This window comes from Zootermopsis nevadensis, unplaced genomic scaffold (assembly GCF_977971745.1).
Source record: "Zootermopsis nevadensis isolate Lab colony 2312 unplaced genomic scaffold, Znev_1.0 Znev_ptg000022l, whole genome shotgun sequence".
NCBI lineage: Eukaryota > Metazoa > Arthropoda > Insecta > Blattodea > Termopsidae > Zootermopsis > Zootermopsis nevadensis.
The window spans coordinates 19,922,993-19,938,785 of NW_028259154.1; the positions used below are offsets into that span (position 1 = coordinate 19,922,993).

The 15,793-nt window shown below is 38.3% G+C and overlaps 1 protein-coding gene across 3 annotated transcripts in view; it reads left to right on the top strand.

The window, feature by feature from the left end:
• LOC110832267 (protein O-mannosyl-transferase TMTC1-like) overlaps window positions 1-15,793 on the top strand; it is a 214,944-nt gene that overhangs the window by 183,881 nt on the left and 15,270 nt on the right. For all 3 annotated transcript variants that reach the window (XM_087353257.1, XM_087353258.1, XM_087353259.1), the window contains exon 15: window positions 6,799-7,000. In XM_087353257.1, the coding sequence (XP_087209383.1) occupies window positions 6,799-7,000 (202 nt within the window). The remainder of the gene's footprint in view (window positions 1-6,798; window positions 7,001-15,793) is intronic.

Below are 15,793 nucleotides of genomic sequence, written 5' to 3' on the forward strand. Positions count from 1 at the left end.
GGGGAAGGGATTAATTTGTGAAAGTATTATCAACACGTAATTTTCCATTCTTTATGTTGGTTCCACTCGTCATTATTTTGTGGATAATTCTAATTTTAAAAATAAATATTATAAACCTTAGGCCCACAGTACTGGATCCCACGAAGTGAATAAGATTTAACTCAGTGGTATTACATCTCTAATTACGAAGAATAAATCGTGGAAGATGAACTGGTCCGATGACGTAACATGAACGGGATACGTACAGAATCTTAGTCGGAAAATGTGAAGAGAAAAATCATTTGGAAATGCATGATCCTTAAACAGGGTCCGGTTGGGAATTTTTTTTAACAATTTTGGTTCCATAAACGGCAAAGAATTTCTTTGTACGGTGTCAGATAATGTGGAAAGAAGGTTATGACTAGCAGGCAACAGTTTGAATACACACGATATATCTCTTATCAAATGTTATTAAATCGATTACCATTTTTTAACAAGATTGTTTAAGAATTCTTGCATACGTGCCTACTAGCCTATTTCATCTGTATTAATTTGATCACTGTAACAGTCGAGCATTTGGTGAAAATAAAAATCACGCACCTCCTTATTTTGCATTTTCCTCCGTCTGAGGACGTTACTATAACGGAACAGGTTTAGTTACGTGATTTATGATGATATTAACTGTGCGGATTTGTAGGCATATTATGCCTTAATACAGTGTACTGCAAGATATCGCACGCTAGAGCGTCAGTTGTCTCGAATGAATGTGTAAGTCAGCATTCAGAAGGTGATCTTTTTGTGTTACGTGAAGGAAACTTTGCATTGCAAGTTCCAGGCACCGGAAATGTAGCGTGGAATTGCTCTTTGTAATTAGAAAGAGACGTTTCCATGAAAATTACCTTGCAAGAACCTCGTATTTAGTCCACAGAAAAACAACACAGCATTCTGTGTCAGTAGATGTTACAGTACCAGACATTTTCCTTTACGTGAAATATGAAAATTGAGGAAATTAGCGAGAACTAATGGGAGTGCAGACACTTTGTGGAAAATGTGTAGATGTAATCAGTGAGTTTAACATCATGCCTGGTTTGCTGTTTTAAACACGTGTCAAGAATTTAGTTTTCTGTTAAATTAAAGTGTTATACTTTTTAAATATGAAATTACGGTAAAAATTTGAGGCAACTGCCAAGTATTATTGTGTTCATTGAGTCTCCCATTGCCGCTAAAAATTACTATTTTTAAGCAAAACCCATCGTTCTTGGAGATACAAATAATTAGTCTTCACGTATCTACGAGTACAGTGCACAATTGTTTGGATTTCCTCTTCAACTGAAAGTGATACAAGTTGCATGCATCTGTCCCCCCCCCCCCTGCTTTCAGCAATAAAACCACTATTTTTTCACCGGTAGCGATGAAATGTTACAGCTACATACATGATACCATGTGGTATTGCATCTCGTCATATCAGGTGCTGAAAATTTTCGTCAGCAACTGTTCGGGAGACAGAAAGTTAGTGAATGAGCTTTGTAGACTAGATTGTCTCAATAAACTCTATCAAACAATGCTCCCAGATTTCACCCCCCAGATTTTACCCCGAGGAGCCTACTGAAGGGGAATATATGCGGGGGTAAGCCTCGTACCAGTGACGATCTCAGCGAAAATACTCGTCAGATGATCATTGCCGTTCGTGCGGACATGATACGACGTGTGTATTCGTCAGTTTGTTTCATACCGTCCAGGGGCTGCCACTTCGAGCACTCTGTGTGACGGGATGCAATTTCACAAGGGTTGAAGTATGTGCCTGCAGGATTTTATCAACATAGGTACATAAATAATGGATTTTATTCCTGGCAGTCTGGGACCTCTAGCGAGAGAATCGCTCTCACAAAATGTAATCCGTCAGTTTGCTGGATTTCAATATGCATTGAATATCTGCTGGCATTTTAATATGGCCAATGGCGATAATTTAATTGGTGTTAGTATAGGGTACTCGTTAAGAATATTAGGTTTACATAAACATTATTTAAAAGATAACTACGAGTTTATAATAGGCCTCAGCTTGTTACAGGAAAGGCATAATAAGAAGATGTGGTAAAATGTTGGTTGATAGTTATTTTAAATTTCTTCGAGAAGCATTTTATATACCGATACGTAAACAACACAAGTAAAGAAAGATTATAGTACTTAAGATTTTAAAGTTCTCCGCGTTTTACCTAACCCGAAGTTTCATTACAGTTCCGTGTTCATAAGAACCCGCTTTTGGGCCATATCCTGAGCTATATGAAGTTACAACACAGCCTTAAACCCCACTTTTTTTATAATCCATTTTAATATTATCTTCCCACCTACGTCTTATATCAATGCTTATGTGCCCATGTACCTTCATTAAGGTTTTACGACTAAAATTTTGTGTATATTAATAGTTCCGTCGCTCTCATACTCTTCAATTTGATCACTGGGTTGTTACGCCGTGTAGTCTGGTAGAAGTTTCCAGACGTTTCAGAGGTCCTTGCCTTGATTATGGAGGCAGCAGGAACCTCTGAAACGTCGGTAAGATTCTACCATTTTCAGACTCATCACCGTGAAAACCTCAAATCGTGCGCTCTAATAGCATTTGGTGTTGAGAAGTAAAAAGTAAATTTTGTGTATAGTTTGATGTTACGAACTGTCATTCAACGCGTGTTCTGCCGAAGTCGGTAGGTTAAACTCACGAAACGTAAACCGGAAAGGGACTTCCGCATTGATGGCGCCAGTCAAATGAGCGCATTGTCCGTGTTACTGGAAATTTATCTGTTGCGAATTTAGTTACTGAAAAATGTTTCTGCGTTCCCATACATTTTTATTTTTTATTTCGCTGTAATAAAACCATAAAACTTTAATTCGTATGATTTTTCCTAACAACTTATTTTACGTGCGCTATAGTGGTCTAGCGGTCAGAACACTAGCCTTGTAATCCTGGGGTCCCGGGTTCAATTCCCGGTGGTGCTCAGATTTATAACTTGTGTTGGGCAAGGCCGTGGTTTAGGCATCATGGAGTTTTCCTCCGGGGGCTTCCCCGGTTTCTCCATGGCATCCCAACAATTACTCCACTCACACTCACACAGAAGAAGGCAATGGCAAACCACTTCTGATCATCTCTGCCAAGAATGTATATATGTATGAGCAGGTCCCTGACAACCTGAAGAGGATGGAAGGATCCGGTTCATAGTATATGGACCTGTCGGCAGACAGAACACTATAAATAAAAAAATAAAATAGTTTTTTAGTACTTGACTTGATTTTTTTATAACTATTAATTAATATTCTGTATTTGAAATTCAAGTCTCGGTACTGATAACAAAAACTGCAAACCCCGAACTCATACATAATTTAATCGAAGGGTTGTGATCGTCAAACTGAATGTAACTGCAGTAGGAGTCTCTCCCTCACAGAATGCAAGTTGGTTCCTCACAGGGGGAAAGACACGCAAACAGTTTCTGTTCCCATGAGAAGAACTTCGTTGCAACACGGCGTAACCATTAGAATTCTACCAGATCAGGGTAGTGAGTGAGGAATGCTGCAGCGGAAACAGCCATGTTCACGAGCAGTGATGGGGGAAACGAGGAAGACGGGAAACGAAACGGGGGTTGGGGGTGGCAGAGTGGCGGTGAAATGTAGGCTAATTTAGTCGCAGTCTGCATTGCATATCCTAGCCCTGTCTGCAGTAACAACGTCAGCAGAGAAATGTGTTTGTGGTATTTTTCTTCTTTTGTGTTTCGGTGCCGTATCTTATTCCAAGAGTTGCTTAAAAAAAACACACATTTAGCCATTCTGTAAAGCATGTGACAGTGATTGATTCATTTGTACTCCTTACATAACATTATTAGTGTGATAGAACCAAATACGATGGGGTGGGCTCGGGCATGTAGAAAGCGTGAAGGAGGAGAGAAAGTTATACAAAATGAAATCACAAAACCAAAATTAATAGACCACGCGGAAGACATGCGCAGGTAAAAGGATACTGTTAAAATATATTTTAAATAAATAACTTTTAAGAGTGTGGACTCGATTCATAGTGACCACATCTTGTAAATATGACAATAAAACTTTGGTTTCCATAAATCACGAAGAATTTCTTGATTAGCGACGAATATAAACTTTATAATGACGGTATTTTATGGAGTTAGTAATTATTTAACTGCTCGAATCCTTACACCAATATTAGGCGTATGTTGAATAAATGTAGGTATAAATATATTAATAAATTTGATGCCCTCATTATTTTATTCAGTAAGTAATTTACATGTGTCTTTTGAATTCTTCAGCGTAATTTTTTTCCCCTGAGGCAATAAACATGCAAGAACTTGTATCCTCTTGCCTGGTATTAAAGGGACTAAGACAAATTTTTCACACATGCTGTTTCTTCTATGTATATGAATTTGTAGTGCAATACCTCATGCCTCATTAACTTCGGAGTTCATTTATTTAAGATGAGAAATTTATTTCCTCAGCTGGTCAGTTTCTCCTCTTCTGGGTCCAGAAATCGCACTGTTGCGCTCACAATAACCAAAAAATGGACCCCTATACTTAGCCAGCTGAATGCACCACAAAACTCGCGACCAACTTCTAAAACCAATTTTTATACTAATTTTGTGTCCGAAGTGGTAACTTACTTTTAAATTTTCCAGTCAGACGTGTCACTCGTTATCTCTCGTATGCGTACTACGGATCTACTCTTCACAACTTTTATTTGGCCATGCTATTAATATTTAGAGACGAATATAAGTTAAGAATCTCTTTGTTATACGTTTTTATCGAGCCCTTTGTCACTTTCTCCCGCTTAGATCCAAATGTTCTCCCCAGCATCTCGTTTTCAGACGTGTAGCCTGTAAAGCGAACTAGCCAGAATCGTATTTGTGTTCGAGTGCTCGCCTTTAGGTACAAGTAGCAGTATTTGTATTTCCATACACGAGCACGAAGTAGTAAGGGGACATATGTGAGTATCCTGAAGGAGTGAAAGAGTCGTTGGTGCGTCAGCTTTGAGAGGAGAGCAAAGGAAGTAACGAAAAATGAGGATGGAGATCTCTCATTACAGAGCAGACCGAGAGGGAGAGGAGAAAACAAGAGAGAGGGAGAAATAATACAGCGGCGAGTGTGGTAGAGGATAAATTTGGAGTGTGCATGTAAAAGAGAGAGAAAAGAATGGAGACGTGGTAGAATCCAAAACAATGACATAAAACATTCTTCTAAATATAATCGAAACGAAAAATAGATGGAGCTGAAAAAGTTCAAGATATATATTAAAATAAGATTTTAATTTGGCGTTCCAATAGCAAAAAGGGGCATCACTATCTTGGAGAATCTGATAAAATGTGGTTTTAAAATGTTATCTATTCATATCCTTAGTACACGTCCTTCTAACTTCAGTGTTAGGGTATAAGTTGCGTCGAATGTTTAATATTATCACCTCAAAATGACTGCTGCAGTTCAATAATTTTTAACATTCAGCGTGTTTCATCCTTAAAAGACGAACGTGTATTAAGATGGTTGTCTTCTGGATAAACTTCTACCAGACTACACGGCGAAACAACCCAGAAGACAGCCATGTTCAGACCCACCGCCGCGAAGACTTCAAATCCTTCTTGAACATACACTTCGTTATTGTGAAACTGCTTTTAAGAATTTTCAGATTTAAAAGGCATTTAACTTCATGTCGATGTTTTATTAAAATGTGTTGATACAGTCCACTTTTGCTTTTCTTTCGAGAAAAATAACGCGACCATACGATACCTGCAAAATTTATGACGGATGGTCTTTGTCGTATATCCTCTAATTAATATAAGTAGGCGTGTACAGAAAGTCACATACAGTTCACCATCCTTACGAGGCTACACTTCACTGGTAATAGTGAACCATAATTCCAGTTCATAACTGTCAACGAATGACACATTTTGAAAAACGATATTCATAACTGTTATTTAATTAATATCGTTGAGCTATGAAAATATATATCAGAGATTAAATTTATAATTCATTTATTTTAATATGTACAGATATAACGTACATGCTCTCACGAAACTCTGACTCTCGGTGCCCCCTGAGGTCATACACACAGTAATGTGCTGTGTAACTGTAGCCACGATACATACAACTGCCATTCTTCAGAACAATTCTACCCGAGTCCTTTGTGCATCGGGATTTTGTTGCAGTAAAATACGTACAAAAAGTAAATAGTAAATAACGCATATGTACCTCAGGCTAGCAGATGTCAAACTGTTGAAGTTCACATTTCAAACGGGAAATAGGCCGACCTTTTATTAAATTTAAACAAACCCTATGAACGTTATACTGTGAAACTCCCATAAATAATAATTTTTAATCGTTTAGTTAAGTATCCGGTTACAATTAATCCATGATATAAACTTAACACATAGTCAATAAATTATGTGTTATTTTAAATCGTCATAATACGCTCGATACGATGAAATTTTATTTTGCAATAGTTTATTTAACTAAATTACTACAGATTGGATCATAAACGGGATGTAGACTAGCATCGACTGACTCAGGATTACTACCATTAGCGGACTCTCGTCATCAACACGTTAATACAACTTTGGGTCATATAACATGAGAGAATTTTTGACCAGCTGAGCGACTATTAATTTTTTTGCTTCACGTAGTTAGAATTTTAACTTTTCCATACTCCCTTCCTCGATGTTATATTCCCTTTAAGTTCGTAGTAGGAGCCGTGGTATTGACTAAGGTATTAATATTTTACGTAATATGCAGTCCTATATTCGGTAAATCTTCTTCTGACAGTTTTTGTGATTTCTTTAGGTTTCACGTAATGTCACGTGATGACCGGACTGGCTTTGTTTATTCGGGCGATCTGTATCCTCGGAGATGGGAATTAGAGCGAGAGTCTTCCCACAGGAACTTAGGACTCTCACTCTCGAGGAGTCCTTCAGAACAGCAGGATCACCAGATACGTCAGAATCATCAACACGGCTTCAGACATCCGAACGACAACATATTTTGTGTAAGTATATGTAACTTATGTAATGTGGCGTGAGTAATCAGTTGTGTGGTGATGACGTTCTTCTGGGTTCTAGCTTGGTAAATGCCACAACATAGATCCAGGTACCAGAATAATTCGAAATAACTTCGTATGTGTACAGAGGTCTTTCACAACGTAGATACTGGATCCCACATTAGAATCTTTGTGGATATTTTTAATTTTGTTGTGTGTTTCTGCCTTTTTATATATCTGGATTTAAGTATATTAAAATACAAATAATTGTGGCATAACGTAAAATATTGTATTCATAAGTCACGAACTTCTACAATCTTCATTCGGAATATTTTTTTTATTGTGGCTGAAATACATTCAAAATAAGTATATTATCTGATAGCATAAAATACGAGACATACGATTCTAAAGAAAAGAAGAGTTTCCGTGAGAAACTAATATTTTTCTGACATCAAGAAATCCTCTAATAAAACCCAAACGTTGATCTCCGTTACTTAATAATATTTGTTATCAGGACTTTTTCCATCGTATTTTTTTTTTAAAATTCACGACGTTTCTAGTGACAGAGACTAGCTCTTTCTAAGGGACCCAACAGAGCAGGTACCTCTCATCTGAAGACGGAGACAGAACCAGCTTCCGAAACGTCGTGAATTTAGAAAGAACAGACGATGGAAAAAGTCTTTACAACAAATAATTTTAAGTGTAAACTACCGAACAGAGTTGATCTCCGTATTCTTTATTGGAACAGCTTAATGAATCCACACCTCGTCTTCACGCCTTTTTATTATTCACTTTAGTATTCTTCTTCTTGACTTTGCGAAGGTCCCCAGTTGATCTGTCACCTTCTGCAAATTACAACTATGCAAATACTGTGTGTGTCATAATGGTGTTTTAGTGAGATCGCCGCTAATTTTCGTGGCAAATGGCACTCGTATTGCGACTGGGAACAATGGAGTTAATGCAGCACAAATGTAAAGATAATTGATTCTTTACAACGCGGCATACTGGAATGCCCTAGTAACTGGTCCTCACTGATTCGATTGTCATGTATCTTAAATTGTTCGTAAAAGTCACTGTTGAAACCCAGAGCTTTATATCTGATCCAGTGTAATCAAGAACATCTCCCTTGATGTATAAAAGACGTAATCATTTAATGGTACGTTAGTTGGTTCACTTAATTACTCTGATACCCATTTAGATATCTTTGCGCGCGTGCTGCCTAGCCTTTTTCTACATGAATGTGGCTTCGTCGAAAACGAAGATTTGTTTGATACTGGGAAAATTTTGTTTTCAGCAACCGATTATTATAGACGTACACGAAGCATTAATGTAGTGTGTGACGTAGGGAAATTAGGTGGCGTGTTTTTAACCATCTGCCGCCATTTCCAGGAAAAAGTAATCAAATTCTAAGAGTGGCTCACAAAATATTAGGTTTATGAACAGATATTCGGAGATAGGGATTAGCTCTATCTAGTGGGCCCAACTGTGTAGGAACCTGAAGACGGAGATAGAGTCCCATCTCCGAAACGTCGTTTTACGTTTTATATTTACTAGACGATGGATAATATCCAAGAAAATTTTTATTCATTTGACTCTTCACCATCGTCAAGAAGTTTTAGATTTGATAGATATTCTTTTGTTGGTCTGTGAAATTTTTCTGCGTAAAATTTAAATACATTCTATAAGTAAATCATAACGTCGGTTGAAGATTTATGTGAATATGTTTTATGCAATATATTCGTCCACACACAATGTTAACGATAACATGTGGTTTGTTTCCGTCAGGTACTGAAACATATTTTACGCTTACCGCCAAATGTAAAAAACTTATAAACGCTGGTGCGGAGTGTTTGTAAGCCTGCATCATTGCAATTGATACTCATCTTTAAGCGCTGTATTAGATTATTGCGCCTCCCAAGAAATGACGTGTTTAAATCAGCATATCGAAACGCAAATAGAAACTCGTCTTTCGTCTATATTGTTTGCCAAAATTCTGAGAACCTTACTTTGCATTTCGTATTTATAGGAGCTATTACGTGATTATTTTTTAAAGAAATTCCCAGTTTTTTTTTTTATGAAAGCCCATGATTCGTTCCAGCATCGGACCCTATTCCTCTAAAATCAATGTTTGTATTTCCCTCTCATCGAAATCTGCATCTCCCATATGGACTCTTTCATTCAGGTCTTCAGGATAAATTCTGGTTAATTTTCCATCTCTCCTATTCTGGCTGCATTCGCCGTAATGTAACAGGCCTATGTGGTAAAGGCCAGAGACTATAAAACTCCTCATTATGCTATATTCTCATGTTACTTGCCTTCATTTAAGGACTTAGTATGCCTGGGTTTTGACGTTTACCGTATTTTGGGAGTAATCGCGTGCTTTGATAACTACATTCATGTCTCGTTCGATATTATGTCCAATAAGTTATCGATTTTCTATGAAGCTGGAGAAGTTGACCTCGAACACAGGCAGCAGCTGAGCTAGGAAGCGCGGTATGTCACACCAGTTGCCTCGCCATTGTAGGAACTCTGTCCTGTGAATGCGGAAGGGTCTTCACAAATCGAAGGGGAGAGATAGTACGGAACAGCAGAAAAGAAATGGGATGTCAGCGGGAGTGCGCGTACAGAAGAAACTAAAGTGGACCCGGTGGAATGGCTCGTTGAAAAGTCTGAAGGCGCAGGTAGATGATCTGGTGGAAAATAGGATTTTATCGGTTCATTCGTTGTTAATTTAACGATGATTTACCAGCCGCCTAAGTTATTAAAATCCGAATGTAAGAGGAGTTTAAATTATAAATTTAAAATGGTGTTAAAGTGAGCGGTCGGAATTACTGTCCTGTCATTTCTATACAGAGTCTGACAAAATAACATAAGACGTCAGCGAGAATATTCGACTCCCGAGACGACCTTTGTACTCGGTATATCCGGAATAGGCCAATCGACGACGAAGTTTGGCGAATAAAATATAACAGGAACAAAAATAAAAATATTTATTTGCATATTCGAAGGTCATATTGATGATCTAGTGAGTATTTTGGTCTAAGAGAGTGGCGTCATGAGGGAATGAAGAATATCGCGCATCGAGTGTCTTCATTTTTCGAAACCGTTTTACATTAAAAAAGGGGAAAGACATATACGATGAAATATATTTTTTAATTGTATGTCATTGGTTACGTAGGCTGTAAGACGCAGACAGAAATGTGGAAACTAATCTAAGAAGATATGCAGCCCTATTCTCATCTTGCGGTTGCTATTGAATTGTTATATAAATCAGAGCTTGAGTTTCAAGAGAGATGAAATTCAATTCATCCTTGGACATTACGTGAATCTTTTAGCAGTGAAAGGTGATAGTTACTTGAATAGACCCGGATACATAAAGAACGGGAAAGAGAAAATGTGGTGTATTTTATTTAACACAGCAGAATATATCGAACTTTTTATCCACGAAGAATAAATGAACAAAATAAGATGTGAAAAGAAACAGGAATTTCTTATCAGTATCCCAGCGGTCCCCGATATTTTTCTGATTTTATATCACAAGTTTGTGTTCTTTTACCTTGTTCTTGTTATGTTGCTGAATATGATTAAAGGTCACATCTGAAGATCTGCAAGTCTGTTTGGTCAGTGATTTAATGTCGGAGTTCAAATGGGATTGAAAGCTTAGGAAGGCCACTTTAAGTGGCTAAAATTCTGAGCCAAATTCAGTAAAATTCGTTTGAAGAAGAGACATGAGTAGGTAACTGAGAGGAGGAAAATAAGATAGAAGAATGGAGGAAGAAGAAGGCGTGAAGGGCGAAGGATGAAAATAAGGACGACGCGGGGAAAATAAGACGTGTTACAATCTGTCCCAAAAAAGTTAGATTTTACGAATGATTCTATTTATATTTCCGCGTTGACAGGAATTTTAAAATGACTAGAGCAGAGCGCTACTTTCGGAGCTCCTCGGGGGGTTGGTTGCGTTTTAAAATCTTGGGTAAGAAACTAAACCAACCCCCGAATGGGGGGGGGGGGTTAAAACACTTGATCAAACCCCCTTCGGGGGAGTTGGTTGCTTTTTAAAATCTTGTGTAAGACACTAAACTAACCCCCCCGAAGGGGGGGTTAGTTTAGTGTCTTACTCAAGTCATTTGTTTACTCGGCATTGTTATGTTGGTATAACAATGCCGAGTAAACAAATATAACGTAACATTGTTTGATGACGTCATTTTTTGACGACGACGACAAATCACAAATGTTTATATTATTATAAAAAAAGAAGGAGAAGATACTTAAGTCGTGGCCTGAATTAACCACACATGCTTTACGGTAGTACTAAAATTTGGGAATATTACATAGTAAATAAAGTTATGAAAGTCGCTGAAACCGGGTTAACAGAGAGAGAAATGCTAGAAAGAAGTGCACTTCAAAAACCGTGGGTCAAAAAGGAAGAGATGATAAGAGTGCGAAAGACAAAGAGTTATGACACGTCTAAGACGCAGAGTAGAGCCGACCAAGCCACTGATGGAAGGAAGGAGTGGGAGGAGTTCCTGGCTTGACATGACTCCGTGGCGGGCGGAGCTCATAAATCGGGCTCAGAAGGAAAAAGAGAAGATACGAAAGAAAGAAATTACTGTCATCGAATGCTCCCGTTATTTCCGGTGGCATTCCACTGATCTATCAGTCGAGATCTCTTCCTGACGCAATGGGTAGTTGCGCTGTAATATGACAGCAGTGATTTCCTGCTCTTACATACCCTGTCCTTGGTTTCCGCGAATCGAATCTGGGTCATGTCATAAAATGTTAGGTGTTGTGTAGTCATTTCTTTCACTGTCTGACTGCAGTGGTATTCACCTGGCTTCATCCCTTCTCACCTGACAGCAAGATTACAATCATTCTTACCTTTTGATGAGCCTATTTCAGAGAATAAGGTAAAAGCCACTGCTATGTTTTTCCGTCAATACGTGGTCGGAAGAACACTGGCTTTGGAGCCAGGTAGATACTCCATGGTAGTGATGGTTTGATAACGCTAGCAAGTGATAGAACATTTTTCGTAAGAAATTATTACGGGATGTTTCCAACATTTGCAATTTACGCTGTTGTGACAAGGAAATTTTGAGTAGTTTTTCAGGTGTATCCGCGTTAAGCCTTATATGACTGAATCTCTTAAATTACGGATTTATTTACCAGAGTTTCTCTAGTATATAATTATTATTAACTATTTAGTAATGTGTTTAATTAAATGTTCCTAAATCATATATACTTATCTTGTCTGCAAATATATATGCTATTTTGTCATTTTAGCTTACAGAATAATTTCTTTATTTACTTTTCGTTCATTAGTTAGCCCGTAGGTCATATTGGGTCGCTTAGTGGATCATGGATTGCATATCATTTGTCAGATTTTCTTTAATTAGCTTGTGGCTAGCGTAGCTCACGCCGGAGGGCGACCAGTTACACTTCGCTGATCTGAAATACACTTTTTCGTTCGTGAAATTAGCCTGGCGCCGCATACAGTGATTGCGTTGTCACAGATATACAACATGATTTGTTCCTTCGTAAAATTAGCCACCGTGTCACACGGCGTCGTCTGAGTGGCTGTGCGTTGTAAGTCACTCACCCAGAACAATTACCACTCCTGAAATTATTATACGGGCCACAGATTGTGAGGTAGCTCATAGATTCTATTACAAAACAGAACATTTGTTTTTGTTCGTGGTGTGATCGTACTGAAAATATTTGGTAGTCTAAAGGCAAAAGGTTTCTGGTCCAGAGTACACCTGAGTACTGTAATATACGATACTCCTCTCTAACCTTTGCAGTGTTGTGGAAATCTTGATCAGCGCAGTACCATAAGTTTGCTGACACAGGTGAATGGGCTGTGCACCCTTCCGGTGAACTTCCTGCATGTCACGATGCTGACACCGCAGTCGACCGTTGAGTCTGATCGGCCGCGACATGAGCAGCATTCCGATTGGAATAATGAATCAGACAGTGCGTGTTTCCATATATGCAGTTTGATGCAAACCACTAGTTCCCAGCGCCACACGTACGAGGTGCGATCGGAAAGTTTCAAGACTGTGTCAATAGAGGGCGAACTGGATGTAGTACGAGCTTCTGCCGCTAGGGGGTGCGGCCTACATTCATAGTGAATCAGTGTGCCAGCCGGCAGTCTGGAAACTTTCCGATGGCACCTCGTATTTGGTTTAAATTTTACACAAAGGAGATTTTTGGGACTTTTCAGTTTGTTTCTTACTTTTCAGCGATTAAGCAACATTTTTAATAGACGAGGTCTAATTAAAGAATCTGGGGTATACTGGGATACTGGGAACGACCCGTTCTTCAAGTGCCTGAGCACTGCGGGTCCTAACTTTACGTTGGCTTGATCTATAGACTTTCGGTAGGACTCCTTGGACGAGGGATCGGTCCGTCACGAGGCCTCTACCTGTATACAGGACAGCACAACACATAAAAACACGGACAGACATCCATGGCTTAAGTGTGATTCGAACCCACGGTCTCAGCGACAAAGCGGCAGAAGACCCACACCTCAGACCGCGCGGCCACTGCGGACCCATAATTAAAGAATCTTATTCGTACAGTGTGACTAAGATAAAAATTACGTAGTATCTATTGTGTATTTTTCGTTCTTGAAATTGTCCCGTAGTGCATCAAGTCTTGTGTTTCGCACCGCTGACTTCAAGTAGGCTGTGCGTAAGCGTGTGTCCTCGTGCGAGAGAAAGTTATCGATAAGTAACATGAACGTGGGAAATTACTGAGTCTTGGATTTCGGCATTTTACTGTCGTATCAAAGTCGGACTAACTTCAGTATTCACCATTGATAGGCCTGTCGTGAAGACGGGATCCACAACCATTGGGAGTAATCTGTGATGTCTTAATGCCATGCTATGGCTGGCATAATATATGCCTCTCTGACTGTTTCTTCAGGTTTTGTAATACATCTGTAAAATAAACCTCTCGGTTTGTATTAAATACTTGTTCTTTATGGCTGAAATCTACCCTTGAAATCTTCTCGACCAGTTAGTGAATTCTGAATCAGGTGTGGTTTATGGAATTGTCGAGAAATTTCTGGATACTTGATGCATTAGTCCATCATTAATAGCATGAAGTGTCTTGTGATCTTTGTCTATGTTGTTGCATACAAATAAATTATAAACTCCAGCCAAATGTATTGTTAACAATTGGAAAATGTCTCTACACAAAATGGTGACAGATCCAAGGTGGTTGATATTTTAACCACTGTACTTCAATAGTTTTAGCCAAAGCTAAGTAACATCTTATTGAAATTCTAAAATGAATTTTTAAATGCATATCAGTTACGAGCATAAGGGTTATTCGGTTAACCACTTTATTCCAACCTTCAACAGAGTTATGAAATTTCGTATAATAATTTACAGGTAGATTCCTGGTGTGACTAATCAGTGACTAACTTCTGAATTGGAAGGTCACGTTCACATTCTGACAGGGAAAATTAAAACTATTATAATTTATTCATCACGATATGCAGAACGTCGCAGACACTTACACGTTCTTTTTGATAACGCCTTGCTTTACCGGCATCTTTTCCTGCAGCACTGTTGTGCGTATAGCCTAAACAGTATTCTGCAGGCGTACGGGCGAAAGTCCTTTGGAGTGGCGAGAGGAATATGTTCCTGTTTGTTTCATTTTACTGTTAATATTTAGACAAATTACAAAAGAGAAAGATTATAATTGAAGTTTAGAAATGTGTAACTCTGTGCGTCATGTAAATCTTTTTTTTTTTTACAAAATTAAACTTCATGGGAAAAATATATTACTTTCTTATATTGTATTAAAATCAATCTATTCGAGAAAGCTAATAAATGCTATATATGTTAATGGCGTGTATATTTTTTATTTCAACTGATACGTTGTAGGTTGGTCCGCCTTATGAATAATGATAAACTTTAATTTCGTGTTAGTGTAAGGATATAACGCATGTTCAAAATATTTTTAAAAAAATGTTTCTTTATTTTAAACATCAGAGTCACAGCAGAGGAGTAAAACGTTGTCTATAAAACTATATCAGTATAAATTACGCACAAGAAATTATTACTAAATTTTAGACGATAGTAAACTCAATAATTGCTCGTCTGTGCTAACATCGCAGAATATGATGAAGCACTAGTAGTATGAGTTCTTATGATTCCTCATCGCATTTTTAAGTACGTGAAATCGCACCATTAATATTAAAAGTAAAATTAAATTTTTGTCGTCCTCTTATTTAAGAGATATCATAATATCTGAGTTCTAACAGGCTAATGGTTTATTGTGTGCGGAAGAAACACTTCTACCGATCATCCGCGCTCCCAAATTCCCACGTCCCAACAAACAATAGCAGATTCTAGTTCTTTATATCGCTCCGTTGTTGTTTTCCACCTACATCGCTAACGTTTATTTTTTATATGTGACGTCACCAAGTCTCACAGCAGTTTTCATGAAAGGAGGCAGACAGGAAGGAAGTTCTCTCTTATATTAAAAGCTGTATATTACACCCGTCTCTCTTTTGGATCCGTCTGTCCGTCCAGGCTTTCCGCCTTCTCTCATATACCAATGGAGTTATCAGTGTCTTTTATTTTTTCTCTCCTTCCGCCGGGAAGTTTGAGGCACTGGGGTGGTTTGAAGGCGAGGTAGAAAGCAAGATTAAACAAGATTATTGCCTCTTTCTCAATTTAGCTTCCATGGCAAGTGTGTAGGATGCGAATGGTCCTGTCTCAAGCAAGGGCTACTGTGTAAGCCTGTGCCGGCCTTGCAGATGGAGTGCCTGATTTGAAGAACGACCTACAA